Here is a 20,540-nt window from a genome sequence, read left to right as displayed (position 1 = left end):
GACATTTTGCCGACAGTTATTGATGGAAGTCAGAAATCTTGCTGGATGATGCCGTGGGAGTCAGGGAAGAAGTGAGGTATTCCCCTCCTCTCTCACTTCACACTGGACTCTACAAGGCCACCACAGGACGTTCATCCTCTTCTTTATGAGGAAGCGTGGAGTGCGGCGCCTCAACCACACAGAAATTACCCAACTTCAAAATCGTCAAACGCAATTATGATGTCCACAAAAGGAACTAAGTACCACACACGAAAATTCTCACCACACAACAACAAACCAGTGTGTGATTCGGTTTACTCGTTTGGTAATTATTCATAATGTTTGCCACAACCGTCTTTTGTACCTAGAGCAAGAAAATTTCATCATCCTTTGATCAACAAGAGCGATGGTGCCACATCCAGCCGCCATCAGCAGCCACTCCCTCCCTCCACATCCAACCACCATCAGCAGCCACTCCGTCACACTACGTAATGCATAGTTTTATATTTATATCATCTGTTGCATTTAATCGCTTGAGTACGACCCTTGAGGACGATGGCACGACCCTTGACGACGATGGTACGACCCTTGACGACGTTGGTACGACCCTTGAGGACGATGTTACGACCCTTGAGTATGATGGCACGACCCCTGAGGACGATGCTATTGACCCTTGTGTATGATGGTCATTATCTGACCAAACCCGTACAAGTCAGGTAGGAAGACAGGTTATCACACCCAAATATTGTACCTTTGTGTTTAGGGATTGTAAAGTCGTGCTCAAGGGTCGTGCCACCGTACGCATGGGATCAACAAATCCAGACGCGTCTCCCAAATAGCATCATCAAGGTCTTGTCTACGGTCATAAAAACTACGTTGGCGCCAATGATGCAGTGCAGCGGTGTTTGAGATACACCTGGGCCAGCTGAGGTCCACGTTCCATGCTTGTCATTTTCACATCGGTGGTGACAGTTGTTAGCCATACTTACAGACGCCACAACTGTATGCCAGCCATACTTCCAGATGCCACACTCTGTACCACAACTGTATGCCAGCCATCCATACAACTCTGTATCACAACTGTATGCCAGCCATACTTACAAAAGTCATACTCATAATGTTAGTTGCTTGCCACAATTGCAGCATGTCTTAAGGATACATTCCTGATGTTATCTCCAAGTCACACTTACAAGGTCAGCCTCCACATCACTTGCTAACCATACTTACAAGGTCAGCCTTCACATCACATACTAAGAATACTTACAAGGTCAGCCTCCAACATCACATACTAACCATGCTTACAAGGTCAGCCTCCAACATCACATACTAACCATACTTACAAGGTCAGCCTTCACATCACATACTAACCATACTTACAAGGTCAGCCTTCACATCACATACTAACCATACTTACAAGGTCAGCCTCCAACATCACATACTAACCATACTTACATGGTCAGCCTTCACATCACATACTAACCATACTTACAAGGTCAGCCTTCACATCACATACTAACCATACTTACAAGGTCAGCCTTCACATCACATACTAACCATACTTACATGGTCAGCCTTCACATCACATACTAACCATACTTACAAGGTCAGCCTTCACATCACATACTAACCATACTTACAAGGTCAGCCTTCACATCACATATTAACCATACTTACAAAGTAAGTTGCTTACCATGCTTAAGAAGGTCACAACATTTGCGTTACGAGTTCGTCGTTCTTGTAGAGGTCATGTCACATGTTAGTCATGTAATTACAGGGGTCACATCCTATACGTCTCATGCTAACCGTACTTATGAAGGACATGTCTCTCGCTTGCTCTACATGTAAGGTCATGACCTTCATATCTCACATTAGTCGTATTTACTAACAGCATATCGTGTCATTTGCACAACAACAGGAATCAGTCAAGACCTGATGACCCTCTTTTGCAGCCCAGTTAACCAGGTCGATCGTTACGACAGTCGCCCTGGCACAGCACCTAACAAAGGGTAATGATTTCACTCAACAAATGATATACACGTTTGCCGTTTCCCACTCTAGCGAGGTAGCGTCAAGAACAGACGACTGAGCCTTGGAGGAGGACTCCTAAAGTGTCTCGTTCCTCTGTCTCTTCATCTGGAAAGTAACAATACATGAAGGGAGGATTTCCCCCCCCCCCCCTCGCTGGCGCCCCTCTCAGTCGCCTCACACGACACGCAGGAGCTACCTGAGTGGTACTCATTCTCTCCTGTCCCTGGGACATCCCATGGGTTATCCCCAGGGGAAATTTCTGACTAATTAGATATGTTCACCTGATGATGATGTTACTGTCATGGGGATGGAGGCTATACTTGACAAAGATACACAGCTCGAGCCTGAACTTTGACCTGACCCTTAAAGGTCAGGTCAAAGGTTAAGTCATCATACCCAATGGTCCTAGGGTCGTGCTCTCATGCTCTCATGCTAAAGGGTCGTACCGTCGTGTTCAAGGGTCATGTCGTCTGAAGGGACTGGGGTCATGTGCCTGGTGCAGGCCACAAAGGGAGTCTCCAGAGGGCGGTTGTAGCCCGTAGTGACCACCAGCATCGACGACCCTGTCATGTGACGTTGAGGAATATCCTTCTAGTACATCTTCCTACGTCGTCTTACCCATCTTGTGGTCGTTGTTGGTGTCGTCTACTAATGCTGGTTTCGTCGTCGTGGACGTCGTCGTCGCGATTGTCAATGTTGTCGTCTGTAAACAGTCTGCCTGTGTACAAATACTGCGTATGACTCTTCTTGTACACTTGACAGTCGTGAGACGAAGTCCAACTCTGATGGCCAGTGTATACCATCAGTGAAAGCTTCTCCTGGTAATGGTACGCACCCTCTGGGTGGGACTTCAGAGTGTGGTCTCACGGTGCGGCCGTAACTTAAGACTTCTTCCACAGCAACACATCCTCCGGAAACACACACCCCCGAAGAACCCTCCCGTTGTCATCCGTGGGATGATGGTGGTCAAGTTAATGCATGTCACAACCACTTCCTACTGAGTGATTTTCACTCATCAGACGACGATGGTTAAGCCCCACGGGCTCCAATCGAGGAAGATAAGCCCGAGTCACACAGCCAAGACGTTCTGGCGCCTGGGCAGCGCTCTCGTGGTCCGAGGCTAGCGGACTGCTTGACAGCTTCACTAATTCAGGTGGGTGGTGGACGCATATTTATATTCCGATCGGGAAACCCGCGGTCATCATGGGAGGTGTGGCAGGCTAGTCGTCAACGCAAGCCACGAATGGACCTCCTGTTGTGAAGGCCAGGGCCATCTTCGTGTGGTTACCCAAGATCACATAATGTCACACGAGGTTAACCTCTCGAGCTGGAGGAGCTGATGACTGGTGTCTGATTTCACCACAGTATGAGAACGCTATTAGATATTACTCAGAAATTTGGGGAATGACCCTGGGAAAAGGAGTAACAGAGCGCAGTGCGAGGTATAGTAAGGTAAGACAGAATGAGTTCTTAATTCTCACAAGTACTTATGATCAAAATTTGCCAAACACTGATGCTAAAGAGCAGCTATAAAATTTGCCGAAAGTTAATGGTAAGCGCAGCCACAAATTTTGCCAAAGGTTAATGCTAAACCGTAGCAATACGTTTTGCATAAAGTTAATGTTAAAGCGTTACGAAGGACGAGTCATGTGTTACGTGTTGTCAAGTCTTATGAATAAACTGGAGGAATCATAAGACTGGGTACTGAATGCCAACAGCCCACTTATGGGTGATGTAGAGGGAAATTAGAGCAACCGGGGTCAGAGATGTGAAATGTGACATCCAAAGCAGTGCTGGCTGACAGTGTAGGAGTCATTAATCCTCCCGATAGCCTGATGGGTAGGACTTCCCTGAGTAGATAAAAAATTGAATGTATATATATATATATATATATATATATATATATATATATATATATATATATATACTTGGGAACTTTTCGTGTTTCATTTTCCCCGTGGACTCAAAGGAATATCTTGATCACTCGCAAAATTGTGAGTCCACGGGGAAAATGAAACACGAAAAGTTCCCAAGTGCACTTTCGTGTAATAATCACATCATCAGGGGAGACACAAGAGAGAAATATAACAGTCATTTGATATAAATCGAAGAGACGAAGCTAGGAAGCCATTTGGTAAACATGTGATTGTCCAAAACATGTTTACCAAATGGCGCCCTAGCTTCGTCTCTTCGATGTATATCAACTGACTGTTATATTTCTCTCTTGTGTCACCCCTGATGACGTGATTATTACACGAAAGTGCAATTGGGAACTTTTCGTGTTTCATTTTCCCCGTGGACTCATAGGAATATATATATATATATATATATATATATATATATATATATATATATATATATATATATATATATATATATATATAGGGTTATGCCGAGGAGGGTGGATGTGTTGGAAATAAAATGTTTGAGGACAATATGTGGTGTGAGGTGGTTTGATCGAGTAAGTAATGAAAGGGTAAGAGAGATGTGTGGTAATAAAAAGTGTGGTTGAGAGAGCAGAAGAGGGTGTTTTGAAATGGTTTGGAGACATGGAGAGAATGGGTGAGGAAAGATTGACAAAGAGGATATATTTGTCAGAGGTGGAGGGAAGAAGGAGAAGCGGGAGACCAAATTGGAGGTGGAAGGATGAAGTGAAAAAGATTTTGAGGGATCGGGGCCTGAACATACAGGAGGGTGAAAGGCGTGTAAGGAATAGAGTGAATTGAAACGATGTGGTATACCGGAGTGGACGTGCTGTGAATGGATTGAACCAGGGCATGTGAAGCGTTTGGGATGAACCAAGGAAAGGTCTATGAGGTTTGGATATGGAAAGGGAGCTGTGGTTTTGGTGCTTTAAACATGACAGCTAGAGACTGAGTGTGAACGAATGTGGCCATTTTTGTCTGTTCCTGGCGCTACCTCGCTGGATGGGGAGATGCTATTTCGTGTGACGGGGTGGCGACGGAGTGGATGAAGACAGCAAGTATCAATATGCACATGTGCATATATGTATATGTTTGTGTATGTATATGTAGGTATACGGTGAAATGTACATGTATGTATATGTGCGTGAGTGGGCGTTATGTATATATGTGTATGTTGGTGGGTTGGGCCATTTCCCTGAGCTCCTGAGCTACCACGCTAACGCCGGAGACGGCGGTTAAGTATAATATATATATATATATATATATATATATATATATATATATATATTATTTTCCTTTGTCGCTGTCTCCCGCGAGGTGGCGATGGGAATGAATAAAGGCAGAGAGTGTGAATTGTGTGCATGGGTATATATGTATGTGTCTGTGTGTGTATATACATGTGTACATTGAGATGTATAGGTATGTATATTTGCTTGTGTGGACGTGTATGTATACACATGTGTATGGGGGTGGGTTGGGCCATTTCTTCCGTCTGCTTTCTTGCGCTACCTCGCACATGCGGGAGACAGCGACAAAGTAAAATAAATAATATATATATTCAGCTTTCACACGGGAGTGGCGTAACCAACTGCGTTAACTTCCAATGGCCAGAGTTTAATCATGTTCTAGGAAGAAATGAAAGAGCCGTGAGAACCCCCTGCGTTGCTCACAAGACCTTGATCTTGCGTCGCTCGGAAACTTTTATCTGTTGGTTGCTGGCAGGTCATATCAAGGTAGGACTAGCCATTGTCTCATCTGCTTACGGGATCTAACAAACTGTGAATGCTTCTGTCATGGTGAGACTTTCTAGATGTGTCATTGCAAGTCCTGTGGTTATACAGCATGAATCTGGGAACATTATGTCACGTTGCATGAACCGTCATTTTACTCCTGTGTTCGTCAGGGTTTTAACAGAGATGCGGAAGGACGTCACAGCCACAACTCGTGTTATTGTTTTAAATTTTGTCCCACATAGCGTGTGGCAACTCCAACACTCAATGGTATTCCTTGGTGTTTGCCTACACTGAGCGAATATTTCACAGTTTTCCATTTCATTCATTCTAGATTGTCTGCAGAAATATCATTGATTTTCCTCAATATCCATTATTCCAATGCCTCTGAAGTTCGTGTATTACCTCTTCTCCTGTTAATACTTCAAGTCCAGCCTCGCGATCATTTCGCTTAAGTATTCTTTGTTTCCCAAAGGTTTCGCTCACCTTTTGCATCTAAAGGCAGTTACTGCGGCCTTAGAGTTAACGGTCTTACACAACCACATCGACAATATCAATCAAACAATTCAGTGTTGATTTAAAAGTCCCATATTCCTAACTGAACGAGGTTTTCTTCACCTAACACTGTTTATATAGGGCGGATTTCCGAATTGGTCGACTAGGCTACGACCTACGGCGGAAGCTCAAGTTGGGGAAGTAAATCTTTATGGCTCTGTGCTTTATCATGCACAAATATGGGGGTAAATATAGTCTGTAAAAGATTAAATCCCAACACTTGATCCGTCTCGTTAATAAATTCAGGTATGGTGGTGCGACTTCGAGAAATTTAGCTTAATTGTGGCCGAGACGATAAATCCGGTCCTGAATATATTGTCGGAGTCTAAAGATTTTTTTCTGGGTTTCTTGACAAAGGTATGACGGTAAATTTTTTCATCTACTGACGCACGTCCCAGACAGACTGTCCTCCAGTGCACACGGGTCTCTTGTGGTCAGTTTAAACGAACCTAAGTAAACATGGTCCCTGTTTTGTTGACATTCACGTGTGGCTTTTCCCAACGAATTGTTGGTGAATATCCTAATTCTCTCAGGAATATTTATTGTAAGCATAATGCATTCAAGTTCAACCATTCTTCAACACGAAACTTGTCCTTGACTTGAAGGTTCGCACTGAGAAAGTGGTTATTCCTCTCATCTATAGACAGCTCGCAGATCCAGGGGATCCCGCTTTGGTTGCCAGCCATTATTTTTTGACTGATGTTCAAATAGTGTTCATTTACTTACAAAAATACGAACTGCTAGTATTATTGCACATGCAGATGTATATCAAAATGTAAACAGTACGACAGGTTCTGAAACTGGGCTTCCATATTAATTTTCATATCATTTTTACCGCGAGCTGGTAAGAATATCGTGACGTCATTAGAGACCCAGCGTTTCCAACGAGTAGAAAGGAAGTAATTTCCTACGGATATTTCCCAACCTGGAGTTTAATATGTGAAGCGAACGATACCATATGATAACGGCAGAATGTATTCACAGTTCTTAAATCAATATCCCCCATTTGAAAATGGAAGGTAGAGTATTATCATATAAAACTCTCCGTACACAACGATCATGTGACATGACCTAATCAACCATTACCCTTCATTTCTTGGTACAGGTAAGCGTAAATGAGTACACTTCCAGGTACCCATCAGTTGGTAATGTGGGTGTGTGAGTTCGTATGTTGGTGTCGCATGTGACCGAGTAAAGCGAGTATAAAGGCGGGGAGGACATGACGCTCAAACTCAGACTCAACTGTTCACTCGACTAGACTAGGCTCCCGCCACTGGCAGTTATACATACAGCAGAACCTCCTGTCCACAGACATCATGGTGAGTTCATCTTCCTCATGTCGTTACTGTCCATCATATTTATAGATGTGAGTAAAGCTATTACGGTTGTCAGTGACAACACAACACGCATTACCTCGTGAGTGGAAATGCGTGACATGGCCGTGGGTGATCTGTGTTAACGTTGCTTATGACAGACTGCATAGAACCTTTTAGACTGTCAGGCACTGAAATACTCTTACAAATGTTTATATTTTATTTACGTTTACTCTTGAAGAGTATAATCAAATATAATCTCTGCCAAACGATATTTAACATGAATACTTCTCTTGTGTGTGTGGAAGCTAGGTGTCAGCGAAATTATTAATAATCTGCAAACAGTAAATGGCGCTAACTCATGTTAATCTATTGAAGAGTTATATACTTGGAATTAGATGAGCAGATGTACAAATTCGTCTACTGGGATCATTCACTGTTGTGTATCATTGCAGCCAGACGGTTACACTAAGATCAGTGTTTCGTTTGAATTATAGAAATTATGAACATCAAAACATCCACGGGATCTTAAAACTTACATCCCAGACAGAGTTGGTGGTGGTGGTGTCACTGAACGTTGTTCACCGAGACCTCGGCCACTGATGGTTGTTTACCATAACCGCACGAGCTCAAGTTCAGTCCACTGACGCTAGGCACATCGCTCCCCCCCACACACGACGCCTCGGTCCCGTTCACTCTGTCCGCCTCTCGCTCTCTCCGATGTTTAGGCCCCAATACCTTGTCCTCCTCACTCCATCCTTGTAGCTCCTTCTCGTATTCCCCCCTTTCCTCTTGCCCCCCCTCCATCTCTGACACAAATACTGTCACAGACTGTATTTGCTTATCCTTTCCATGTACCTCGAGCATTTCTGTACACATAGGTCGGCCTTACAGTCATCTGAACGCGTGTGGTACCCGTGACCTTAGCCGTGGGGAGGCTGTGTGGTACCCGTGACCTTAGCCGTGGGGAGGCTGTGTGGTACCCGTGACCTTAGCCGTGGGGAGGCTGTGTGGTACCCGTGACCTTAGCCGTGGGGAGGCTGTGTGGTACCCGTAACCTTAGCCGTGGGGAGGCTGTGTGGTACCCGTGACCTTAACCTTGGGAAGGCTGTGTGGTACCCGTGACCTTAGCCGTGGGGAGGCTGTGTGGTACCCGTGACCTTAGCCGTGGGGAGGCTGTGTGGTACACCATGCATGGAATAAGCTTCTGGAAAATGTTGATTAGATCAGCACTTAATAACTGCAAATTAAGCTTGATCATCAACCGTCACTCTCCGGGAGTGAGTAAATCATTCAGTCAGCCATCAGAACATAGTGGTATCTTACGCTACCTTCTCAACCACTGATCTCTCCCTGGCCATGTTGCGGTATCATACTAACATTGATCAACACATGTCACCTGCTTTGAAAGAGTAAGAATAATACAGGCATGGTAAGTCGAGAGGCTGGAGCTTAGGTTTATCCTTTATAACAAAAAGTGAAGGGATGCATGTCTTTGGTGATGGGATGCACGACATATTCATGTTCATTCTACCTTATGACTTTCCTAAAACATTTTCCCTCAGTCTTAATCATCCTGAAAGATATATTTTTTTTTCTCCCTGTTTTCCTGCTGGCGTGTTGCCGGACGGAGTGGAGTGGAGGGTGGGGAGCGAGCCTTTACTTTGCTATCCTTTTCCTGTACTGCTTGCAAGGGGGCCCTTTTTTTTCAGCGTCAAGGCCAGAACCCCCCCCCCCCCCGCTTGGAGCCTTGGGTCCGTGTGGTCTGTGTACCTATGTAACTCCGAGTATAACCATGACCTCAGCCACTGGGAGGCTACGTGAGACTGTCACCTCAGATATGACCCTTCCTCGAGAGGCTCCTCCCCTGACCTCGTACAGCAGGGCTTCACAGTGGTGTTCGTCGGTACGTGACTGTCACCTATACAGGTCTTCACAGTGGTCAGAGGAAAAGCGCGATGGTTACTCGTAGAAATAATAGTTGAACGTCTTGTGCTGCTGGTGTGGTGGATCATATCAGGAAATCCTTTCATCTGAGGCTGGGATACAGAGCGTGTCACCCTGCATGTCCAGAGGCCAGGCTGTGTGTGGCACGGGGGACACGCCTACAGTCATGCGTGGCTGCGCGTTAAACTGTTGCGACTCCAGTAATTAGCGCTGCAATGTTCCTTCCTCTTCCTTTATGAAGAGAAAAAAATCCTTGAGTCGCGTTGTTATCCGGAGCCCGCCTCACGCAACCAATGACGAACTTGCCGAAAAAAATTGCGTAAGTTTAGTTACGGTGTGTGTGTGTGTGTGTGTGTGTGTGACTACAGGTGGCCGCCAACTAGCTCAGACTAGACGGGCAGGCAGCTCCACCCTCGTACAACCACGTCAACAATAGACAAATGTTTTCATTGATATCGCTTACATAAATCTCAAGTCATGCTTTATGTCTGGAGATATTAGATTCCCTTACGATGTTGAAGCTACCTCGCTAACGCGGGAAATGGCGAATAGTTTGAAAAAAAAAAAAAAAAAAATATATATATATATATATATATATATATATATATATATATATATATATATATATATATATATATATATATATGCACACACACACTTCCAGTTTTCCAGTACCTTGGAATATAACTCATTGTTCTCACCAGCAGTAGAAAAAATCGTAAAAGTAACATATGTAATTAATGCAAATGTGATTTTGCTCTGAAATTGATATTGAACGTTGGAATCATCATATATATATATATATGGGAGTGGGAGAAGTATAAAAAAAAGAGACAAGAGGTCAAGAGAAAGGTGCAAGAGGTGAAAAAAAGGGCAAATGAGAGTTGGGGTGAGAGACTATCAGTAAATTTTAGGGAGAATAAAAAGATGTTCTGGAAGGAGGTAAATAGGGTGCGTAAGACAAGGGAGCAAATGGGAACTTCAGTGAAGGGCGTAAATGGGGAGGTGATAACAAGTAGTGGTGATGTGAGAAGGAGATGGAATGAGTATTTTGAAGGTTTGTTGAATGTGTCTGATGACAGAGTGGCGGATATAGGGTGTTTTGGTCGAGGTGGTGTGCAAAGTGCGAGGGTTAGGGAAAATGATCTGGTAAACAGAGAAGAGGTAGTAAAAGCTTTGCGGAAGATGAAAGCCGGCAAGGCAGCAGGTTTGGATGGTATTGCAGTGGAATTTATAAAAAAAAAGGGGGTGACTGTATTGTTGACTGGTTGGTAAGGTTATTTAATGTATGTATGACTCATGGTGAGGTGCCTGAGGATTGGCGGAATGCGTGCATAGTGCCATTGTACAAAGGCAAAGGGGATAAGAGTGAGTGCTCAAATTACAGAGGTATAAGTTTGTTGAGTATTCCTGGTAAATTATATGGGAGGGTATTGATTGAGAGGGTGAAGGCATGTACAGAGCATCAGATTGGGGAAGAGCAGTGTGGTTTCAGAAGTGGTAGAGGATGTGTGGATCAGGTGTTTGCTTTGAAGAATGTATGTGAGAAATACTTAGAAAAGCAAATGGATTTGTATGTAGCATTTATGGATCTGGAGAAGGCATATGATAGAGTTGATAGAGATGCTCTGTGGAAGGTATTAAGAATATATGGTGTGGGAGGCAAGTTGTTAGAAGCAGTGAAAAGTTTTTATCGAGGATGTAAGGCATGTGTACGTGTAGGAAGAGAGGAAAGTGATTGGTTCTCAGTGAATGTAGGTTTGCGGCAGGGGTGTGTGATGTCTCCATGGTTGTTTAATTTGTTTATGGATGGGGTTGTTAGGGAGGTAAATGCAAGAGTCTTGGAAAGAGGGGCAAGTATGAAGTCTGTTGGGGATGAGAGAGCTTGGGAAGTGAGTCAGTTGTTGTTCGCTGATGATACAGCGCTGGTGGCGGATTCATGTGAGAAACTGCAGAAGCTGGTGACGGAGTTTGGTAAAGTGTGTGGAAGAAGAAAGTTAAGAGTAAATGTGAATAAGAGCAAGGTTATTAGGTACAGTAGGGTTGAGGGTCAAGTCAATTGGGAGGTGAGTTTGAATGGAGAAAAACTGGAGGAAGTGAAGTGTTTTAGATATCTGGGAGTGGATCTGTCAGCGGATGGAACCATGGAAGCGGAAGTGGATCATAGGGTGGGGGAGGGGGCAAAAATTTTGGGAGCCTTGAAAAATGTGTGGAAGTCGAGAACATTATCCCGGAAAGCAAAAATGGGTATGTTTGAAGGAATAGTGGTTCCAACAATGTTGTATGGTTGCGAGGCGTGGGCTATGGATAGAGTTGTGCGCAGGAGGATGGATGTGCTGGAAATGAGATGTTTGAGGACAATGTGTGGTGTGAGGTGGTTTGATCGAGTAAGTAACGTAAGGGTAAGAGAGATGTGTGGAAATAAAAAGAGCGTGGTTGAGAGAGCAGAAGAGGGTGTTTTGAAGTGGTTTGGGCACATGGAGAGAATGAGTGAGGAAAGATTGACCAAGAGGATATATGTGTCGGAGGTGGAGGGAACGAGGAGAAGAGGGAGACCAAATTGGAGGTGGAAAGATGGAGTGAAAAGGATTTTGTGTGATCGGGGCCTGAACATGCAGGAGGGTGAAAGGAGGGCAAGGAATAGAGTGAATTGGAGCGATGTGGTATACAGGGGTTGACGTGCTGTCAGTGGATTGAATCAGGGCATGTGAAGCGTCTGGGGTAAACCATGGAAAGCTGTGTAGGTATGTATATTTGCGTGTGTGGACGTATGTATGTACATGTGTATGGGGGGGGTTGGGCCATTTCTTTCGTCTGTTTCCTTGCGCTACCTCGCAAACGCGGGAGACAGCGACGAGGTATAAAAAAAAAAAAAAAAAAAAAAAATATATATATATATATATATATATATTCCAGTCGCTAGTACAGAGAATGGTTGACGAAGCATTATTACTGCACGAGCAGGTGCTTAAGCATACTCTCAATAACGCAGATAACCAATGCTTGACCAAAGCGTCCTCTCCTTAAGACATAACCTATTTCAAGACCAATATTGTCACAAAGATACTACGAATCATTAAAAAAAAAATCATAACTGTCGTAGTTCTTGGCATATGAAAATTTACTTGCAATATTTTGGACACAAGTCTAAATATTTGTATAGATATATCAGATAAGTAATGGCCGACCCAGAGATCCAATCATGGGGTAAATATTTACTTTGACGTGATCGGTGGTGAGCTTGGCCCTAAAAAAATACATATACTTAATGATAGATGTAATCATCATTAAACACCCCCAGCAATCATTTCCGTTCCATTTTACAGCGTTGTTACTGAAATTACAAAATATCAAAATCCATTTGATTTTGCTACAGTGTGTCTGTGTGATGTATGACGCATTTCAAGTCCAGCAGTCCAAAATATACATATAAGTAAGATCGGAATCGATTCCTGAGCATTTATTCCAATTCAGCTGATGCACCAGTTTGAAGTTCGATATATACATTTTTTTCTTAGTGTGATAATTACTGAAGATACGTGTTCTTATACTTAAAATTTGCTATTTAAAAAGCCTAGCCTAAGATCCAGGCTACAGGATAATCTAATCCTTCCCTCAAAGGATAGGGAAAATTCATTTGAAATTGTTTTCCCTCCTTCCTGTCAAACAATAGACGAGGGTTCTTCAGGTAATTACCACTGAATGAAGGGCGGAGAGTTAGGGTGGTGTATGGAGGGTCGGTGTGGTGGGTGGAGGGTTGGTGCGCTTGGGTGGAAGGTTACAGTGGTGCGTTGATGGTGGGTTGAGGTGGCGGGTGGAGGGCTGGAGTTGTGTGGTGAAGGTTGGGGTGGTGGAAGCAGGAACGGCTACAGCTGGGACTGGTAGTGACTGAAACGACAGTATGGCTCAGCGGTAAATCACGCTGCCCCAGTATGTGTGCCTGTTATAACAGTAAGACACTGAGTGTATGGACGCATGCGCTCGGTTTCATTGCATTCTGAACATTCACATGTATATTATCACAGCGGGTGGCGTGTCAGGTTCTTACATTACCATTATCTATACAACAGAAACAAGGTCGTGGGCAGAGCCCAAAATCTGCAACATGCTCGAGGGGTGTTCTTAGCCACCGCTGCTGGCGAAGAACACTTTCGTCTTCCTCCTTTGTATGTGGTGTATGCCAGGGATGAACCAGGGGTATGGAAGGACCATCTGCACCCTGCTGTGTGGGTAAGCCAACAACGGAGTGAGACAGAACACCGAACTACACGAATACCTACAGCGGGATTTTTACCATCAGTCAGAGCTACAGCGTAGCTTTACTTACCACAGAAGGATCTACAATAACGAGTCGTATGAGTTGTGTGTTGTCAGATGTTGTGAGATGGAGGGAGTGTGTGTGTGTATATGTGGACTGAATGCCATCAGACCACTTTGGGCAAAGCAGTTTGGGCCACGGGAAGGGAACTTGACAGTTACTGTAGTGCTGTCTCACTGTGCTACCGCCACAACGCTCCCTATACCCAGGCGGGAGTAGTGTCAACATTTCCCGCGTGGGTGGCTGCATATTGCTTACTGTCTACGAGAGAGAGAGAGAGAGAGAGAGAGAGAGAGAGAGAGAGAGAGAGAGAGAGAGAGAGAGAGAGAGAGAGAGAGAGAGAGAGAGAGAGAGAGAGAGAGAGAGAGAGAGAGAGAGAGAGCAATACTTCCGACGAGAGAGTTTCTCCAGAAGGTTGGGCTAGCGCGTAGCGTTTACCTCAGGAAAACCTTATTCGCGGCGTGAGTTGCGCGCTGCGACACGCGTCATAGATGAAGCGAGTGTATGTTTGTGGAGTGAAAGCCACCACTCCAGACACACTCACCCGAGCCAAATGAGTGAAACACGACACGCGATGAAGTGCTGGCTTACTGCGCAGCCGTCAGGGCGAGAGGAAGTGGGTCTAGTACTAAAAGTAATTCACCTTGGCAGCAGCGACAAAGGCGCATCATCCGCCACGATTCAGCAGGCTCCACCCGCTAGCCTAGTTGTGTCCTCGCTAACCGGAGCCTCACCTGTTCCAACCTCCGCCCGTACCCCGCCACCACACACCCAGGGATGAAGGCCATCCCACGCCAGACACAGCTTAACATGCATTGTACCCAAGGTGACAGAAATAATCATATACTTGTCTTTGTAATTTTTTTTCTCTCGTTTTCTCTAAAAAGAATGGGAGACCCCTCAGTTCGGCCGACTTCTTAATGAGATCTAAACAGAGAGAAGTGTCGTTTATTATAAATGAACATGACATTAAATAACAATCACAATTCTAAGGTTTTATGGAATTTTCTTTGGAGATCATTGTCGGCGTGGCGAGGCTTTCCTCAGTAGTTGAGACGATATATACACAACACAGTGAGGTCCACCAATAGTGGAATTTGAAATCAATCAGTTAAGAGTTGGGGACAATGACAACATTGAAACCATAATATATTCTACCCCATTAATACCTGTCTTACCATCTTTTGTATATCTTTGTTAATGCGGTAACACAACTTGCAAGCTCTATGCGTTGTATGACACTTGTCAGCACCATGGTGTCCTGGTGATATACTGTCAGCACCATCATCATGGTGTCCTGGTGATATACTGTCAGCACCATGGTGTCCTGGTGATATACTGTCAACACCATGGTGTCCTGGTGATATACTGTCAACACCATGGTGTCCTGGTGATATACTGTCAACACCATGGTGTCTTGGTGATATACTGTCAGCACCATGGTGTCCTGGTGATATACTGTCTGCACCATGGTGTCCTGGTGATATACTGTCAACACCATGGTGTCCTGGTGATATACTGTCAACACCATGGTGTCCTGGTGATATACTGTCAGCACCATGGTGTCCTGGTACTCTAAGGATAATTCATCCTCATCTAGCCAGATCTTGTCTCTCTCTCTCTCTTGTTCTTGCATTTATTTTTTCTTTTTCGCTTCTGCGTTCCTGATTTCTATGTCTTCCTCTACGTAATTCATGAGTGAGGGAGAACGTACGTACACCCGTGGGCCTCACACGCTCAGCGTTAGTGACAGTGCATCATACTTGTAGTCTGTTCCGGTAAAGACATTTTGTTCACAAAGTGTATTGTTAATGTCAGAATAACGTTATTCCTGTTTCAACTTTTTATCTTTTCATTTAAGGGGGGAAAATGTGCACGCCATTATAACAAGGAATGTCTCGTCTCTCTTTTTCCTCTGTTTCGTAATATAATTGTTCATGCGTGGGAGACACCTTATTGCTAGGGAATGCGAGAGGCTTGTAGAGGAATCCAGTCTCATTTGTTCTCGTATCGGACGGGGATCCGATCACCTGATGCCCCCGTCTGACTTCTCTGTCTTGGTTGTTGCCCGGATCCCTCGGTAAAGTCACTTTACGAAATTTCAGTCCGACTGGAGTTCCTGAACGTAATCATTCACCGATATATAATGATTTCACTTTTTTTCGAAGTTTTTTTCTATGTTAGGTAAGACGGCCTGAGCCAGGTACCCATTTTATCGACCAAACCCTAGGGGTGGATGAACAGCTGGGTTGACTGTGGACCGACTGCCGCAATCCAGGATTCGAACCTATGCCCTCGACCCTGGGCGGCCCGTGAATGCGTCATGGTCTTTCCTTAATCTGTATGAGATCACAGAATCTTCATGAAATGACTTACATTTGATTATTTCATATTTCAGAGACGTGTGGCAATTTTGGTAACAATGATGGCAATGGCGTCGTGTTTGCCGGCCAAGCTGGACGGCTCTGAGTCGACGACACGACCACCAGTGCTGGTGAAGGACGTGGACAACCTGCGCATCCAGGTGTCGCAGACTGCGGAAGGTGAGCGCTGAGGTGCCTCCTCCACCTGCTTGAGGTTGTAGAGGTTCTTCATGACCCGCGAGTCATGGTGTTGCTGTGGCAATCTGTGCTTTCAAGTTGCCATATATGATTTATGACGTCGTGCGAGGTTGTAGTTCCTCTCTTCACCGTGAGAGGGTCTGTATTGTCTAACTAGTAAAAAACTGGCGCATCTAGGGTATGGCAGGTGCCCTGGGCGCCACTCAACAGGTTTGTCATTTGACGTATGCTAACTGACTGACATTTTTAACGGTTTGGTATTGTGAGATAAAAAAAAGAAACTCGCGTACTTTTCAACTATAGTAATATTTTGCTACTATCAGTTGCATTACAGCTTCTACGATACAATTTTGATCAAATAATTCTTTAAGAGTTTATATAAATTTAAGCTTGGCCTAACAGTTTATAATTAGACTGTATATATTTTTATATACATCCACTGTATGTACATTTTTAATCAAGCCCGGGGCGCAATTTTGCCATAGGTGCTATTTCCCCCAGATACGCCCCTGGGAGTGGCAAAGTTGAAGGGACGTGACTTGTGTCGTCCTTGCTCCTCTCTCTTCTGGTGGAAGCTTCTTGTTCCACTGATTCAGATTTCTCTTTCGAAAGACTACTTCTTTATAGATTCTAAAAATCATATGGGCTGATATCTAGTGTTATGATAAAAACACAGTGGACCAAAAATTTTCTTTAGAATAAATCTCTTACAAAAATTAAGGACACACTTCTAGATCATTTAGCTCAGTTTCCTGTAGTTATTTCAGTCTAGTTTATTCATATAAGAAGGCGAATAAATCTGAATAATGTTGCTGATATTTTTTGGGGTGTTATTTCAGGCGATTACGGCGTGCAAGTGTTTGACAAGGCCGACTCCACCACGCGAACACGCGTCCCAACGCGCGAGTGGACGTCTCCAGTGGAATGGTATCTGCCGACCAAGACGGCAAGAGTAGTGCACGCCGAGGTCCTGCCTACTGGCGACGTGATCGTCGTCATCTTCAGTCCGGAGTTCGGTCTAGACCTCGTCCTGCTGCCAGAGGAACTGTTCCTGCCCAAGACTCCCACCACTTCCCCACAGTCCATCGTATTCCCTAAGGTGTCGGTTCCGTGGCATCCAACAGTGAGCACCAAGCCAGATAACTGGTCTTGGCCCGACTCTGACATCGAAGTGACAACACCTTCCATCAGTTACCCCACGCCGGGAGCAGTGTGAACCCTGGCTACTACAATCTGAGGGACTTTGCATTTATCGATGGTAAGTGAAAGGTCCGTCTTGACATATTGCGGTCCGAAGCTCTAGAAACCGAGGCACCGAGAGACTCGTCTCTATCTGCTCAGGTAAGGGTCGAACCGGTACCTTTTTAGAGTTTTAATCCGCAACTTGGCGAGACAGAGCCTTCATTTATAACCCAGGAATACAGTGTCACTCATACTGTGAGGCGAAACTCTCCTCAGAGCTTGTGGGTATTTCTTCCAAACAACTTCGAAGGGAAGTGGTAGTCAGTTGCTTCGCTTCTTGTGGCCAATCTTATATGTAGATATAGATACACTTTATATCAGTCGTCATCAGTCCATTCACAATTCACTGAGGTGGTTCTGGTATATAGAGAAATACACTTGCAAGTAATAATGTATTTTGTAAATTACTCATGGGCACTGGGCGTATTTTTTGCTTCTATGTTTATTTTTTTTTACTCTCCTTCACTTAAAAACTGAGTGAATTCATTTTTTTTCCTGTAATAAATTATTCTGTTGTAAAAGAAAACATTAAAAAATCTTTTTTCCACAACCAGTTTATTATTATGAATGATAACAATAATACTCTTACTATGTGAGAGAATACAATATTCATAAACGTACGTATCACTACTTGATCATATGAGTAAGGAAGCATTTCATAAAGCAACACAACAACAACAACAACAACGGATTGTCAACAACAAAGGATTGTCATTATACAACCCCTGGAGACCTTTCATATGGCCCTTACAGCTTCGAGGCTGTGCACTCCATACGAGATCTGGGAAAGGATAGACCCGTTTGAATTAAGAAGGTCCTCCAAGACACTGTTCTCCTCGCCGACCCCGAGCGATTGGTGCAGAGTAATAACTTGCAAGCAGAGTCCGGTACGAAACTCACCAGCGCCAGTATTTACTATACTCCAGCAATGTTACCTCCACACACTGCCTGATGTGACTCCACTCACCGATACGGTATTAGGCTTGTCTGAGCACAAGCAAGAAAAGTTTTGGTTTGCCACAAACACCGGCTGTTACTCTGGAGTCCTGGTGTGTCATAAGCTTACAACAGTGGAGGCCTGGTGTGTCATAAGCTTACAACAGTGGAGGCCTGGTGTGTCATAAGCTTACAACAGTGGAGGCCTGGTGTGTCATAAGCTTACAACAGTGGAGGCCTGGTGTGTCATAAGCTTACAACAGTGGAGGCCTGGTGTGTCATAAGCTTACAACACTGCAGGTCTGGTGTGTCATAAGCTTACAACACTGAAAGCCTGGTGTGCCATAAGCTTACAACAGTGGAGGCCTGGTGTGTCATAAGCTTACAACAGTGGAGGCCTGGTGTGTCATAAGCTTACAACACTGCAGGTCTGGTGTGTCATAAGCTTACAACACTGAAAGCCTGGTGTGCCATAAGCTTACAACAGTGGAGGCCTGGTTTGTCATAAGCTTACATCACTGGAGGCCTGGTGTGTCATAAGCTTACAACACTGGAGGCCTGGAGTGTCATAAGCCCACAATCATCGGAGGCCTGGTGTGTTCTAGGTTCGTAATACTGGAAGTCTCACATAATAGCCACATCAACAAACGGTGCAAGGTAACATAGAGAGGCCGAGAAGAAGAGATAGACAAGGAAGAGAAAAACGTGGAGAAAGATGAGGAAAGGAATCAAGGGAAGAGGAGAAGAAATCAAGACAGTGAGGGAGCTGGTGGTCTGGCGTTGGTGATGGTGACGACAGTGTTGGTATTGCTGCTGATAGTGATGGCGATGTTTGTGATGACCATGTTGGAGAAAGAGTTGGTGGGAGTGGAGACAAGCGAGAGACTGTGGTGTTCCTATTGATAGTGATGTTGGTGTTGGTGATAACGGAACTGTCAGTGATGAAAAAAAAAAAAGAGAGCGTGGCTGTCCTCGGGTCACCAACACACAAGTCATCCTCCACAATACGTAAAAAGTTTTACGGTCTGGAAAACTTGACGTCTTGAAAGGTCACACCAGGTCTCACATGATATCAGGAGGGATGTAGTGTCAGCCTGTGGCAGACACCTCACCCCAGCACCAGTGATCGTGGGTAAATACTCTACTCACATATGTACAATGACAGACTGAGCGAGATCAAGTCATCAGCATCATCACGAAATGAAAAGAATGAAGAAATCACTTGATCACAGCGTTACGTTTCACAGGGAAAATAAATATACTTGGAATGAAATGAGATATTCCAGTATAGTTAGTAATATGAATATCAGAGGAGAAAGAATATCACATAAACTTAATACAGGCGGTAAAATATATGCTACAGAAATGTACACAAAAGAATATCACATAAACTTAATATTTCAAGTGTAAAAATACAGGCGGTAAAATATATGCTACAGAAATGTACACAAAATTTCTTGGAACAAAACATAAAACATATTTCCGTCACATGACTAAAGAAACATGAATCAGGCAGCCAAAATGAATCACCAACAACCCAAAACCTACAACGGAAGAATCCTATAACACAACACAGCCAACTCGAGACGGGTGAGCAAAAAGTCTTTTCTTTTTCAGTGTCATAATTCTCTCTATATTTCAATAAAGGCCCGACCTTGATGTGGACCTGTGTCCGTGACTGAAGCCTTCAACATGAAAACACAACCGTGGCTTGTCACACACACACACACACACACACACCATAAGCTCACCTCACCAAAGTCACCCTCATTCATGTCAGACAGATACGCTATGGACTTCACGCGATTCGACAAGGGGCAATACGTACGTGCAGTGAGAGCGTGTGGTGTAGTCCTTAGATTGACCTTGAGCACCTGACGAAGGTGTTCACGAATGATGACTGCCCTAATGACTCTGGCAATCAATAGACTGAAAACAGAGCCAACCCAACAATCTCAACTTAAATTCGAAATACCCGCCAACGAAGCGCTCAGAAGATAAGACCT

At 44.3% G+C, this 20,540-nt stretch overlaps 1 protein-coding gene across 1 annotated transcript; it reads left to right on the top strand.

Moving 5' to 3' along the window:
- The first annotated feature begins 7,401 nt into the window (after positions 1-7,401).
- On the top strand, positions 7,402-18,148 carry LOC139762376 (uncharacterized). The gene is made up of 3 exons (XM_071687223.1): positions 7,402-7,536; positions 16,194-16,338; positions 17,196-18,148. Exons 1-3 carry the CDS (start codon positions 7,534-7,536, stop codon positions 17,570-17,572), a joined length of 525 nt encoding a protein of 174 aa, XP_071543324.1. The 5' UTR covers positions 7,402-7,533; the 3' UTR covers positions 17,573-18,148.
- Positions 18,149-20,540: the final 2,392 nt, after the last annotated feature.

Source organism: Panulirus ornatus, chromosome 1 (genome assembly GCF_036320965.1).
Source record: "Panulirus ornatus isolate Po-2019 chromosome 1, ASM3632096v1, whole genome shotgun sequence".
NCBI classification, from domain to species: domain Eukaryota; kingdom Metazoa; phylum Arthropoda; class Malacostraca; order Decapoda; family Palinuridae; genus Panulirus; species Panulirus ornatus.
The sequence above is the reverse complement of the archived record's forward strand: the minus strand, read 5'-3'. Positions and strand labels throughout refer to the sequence as shown.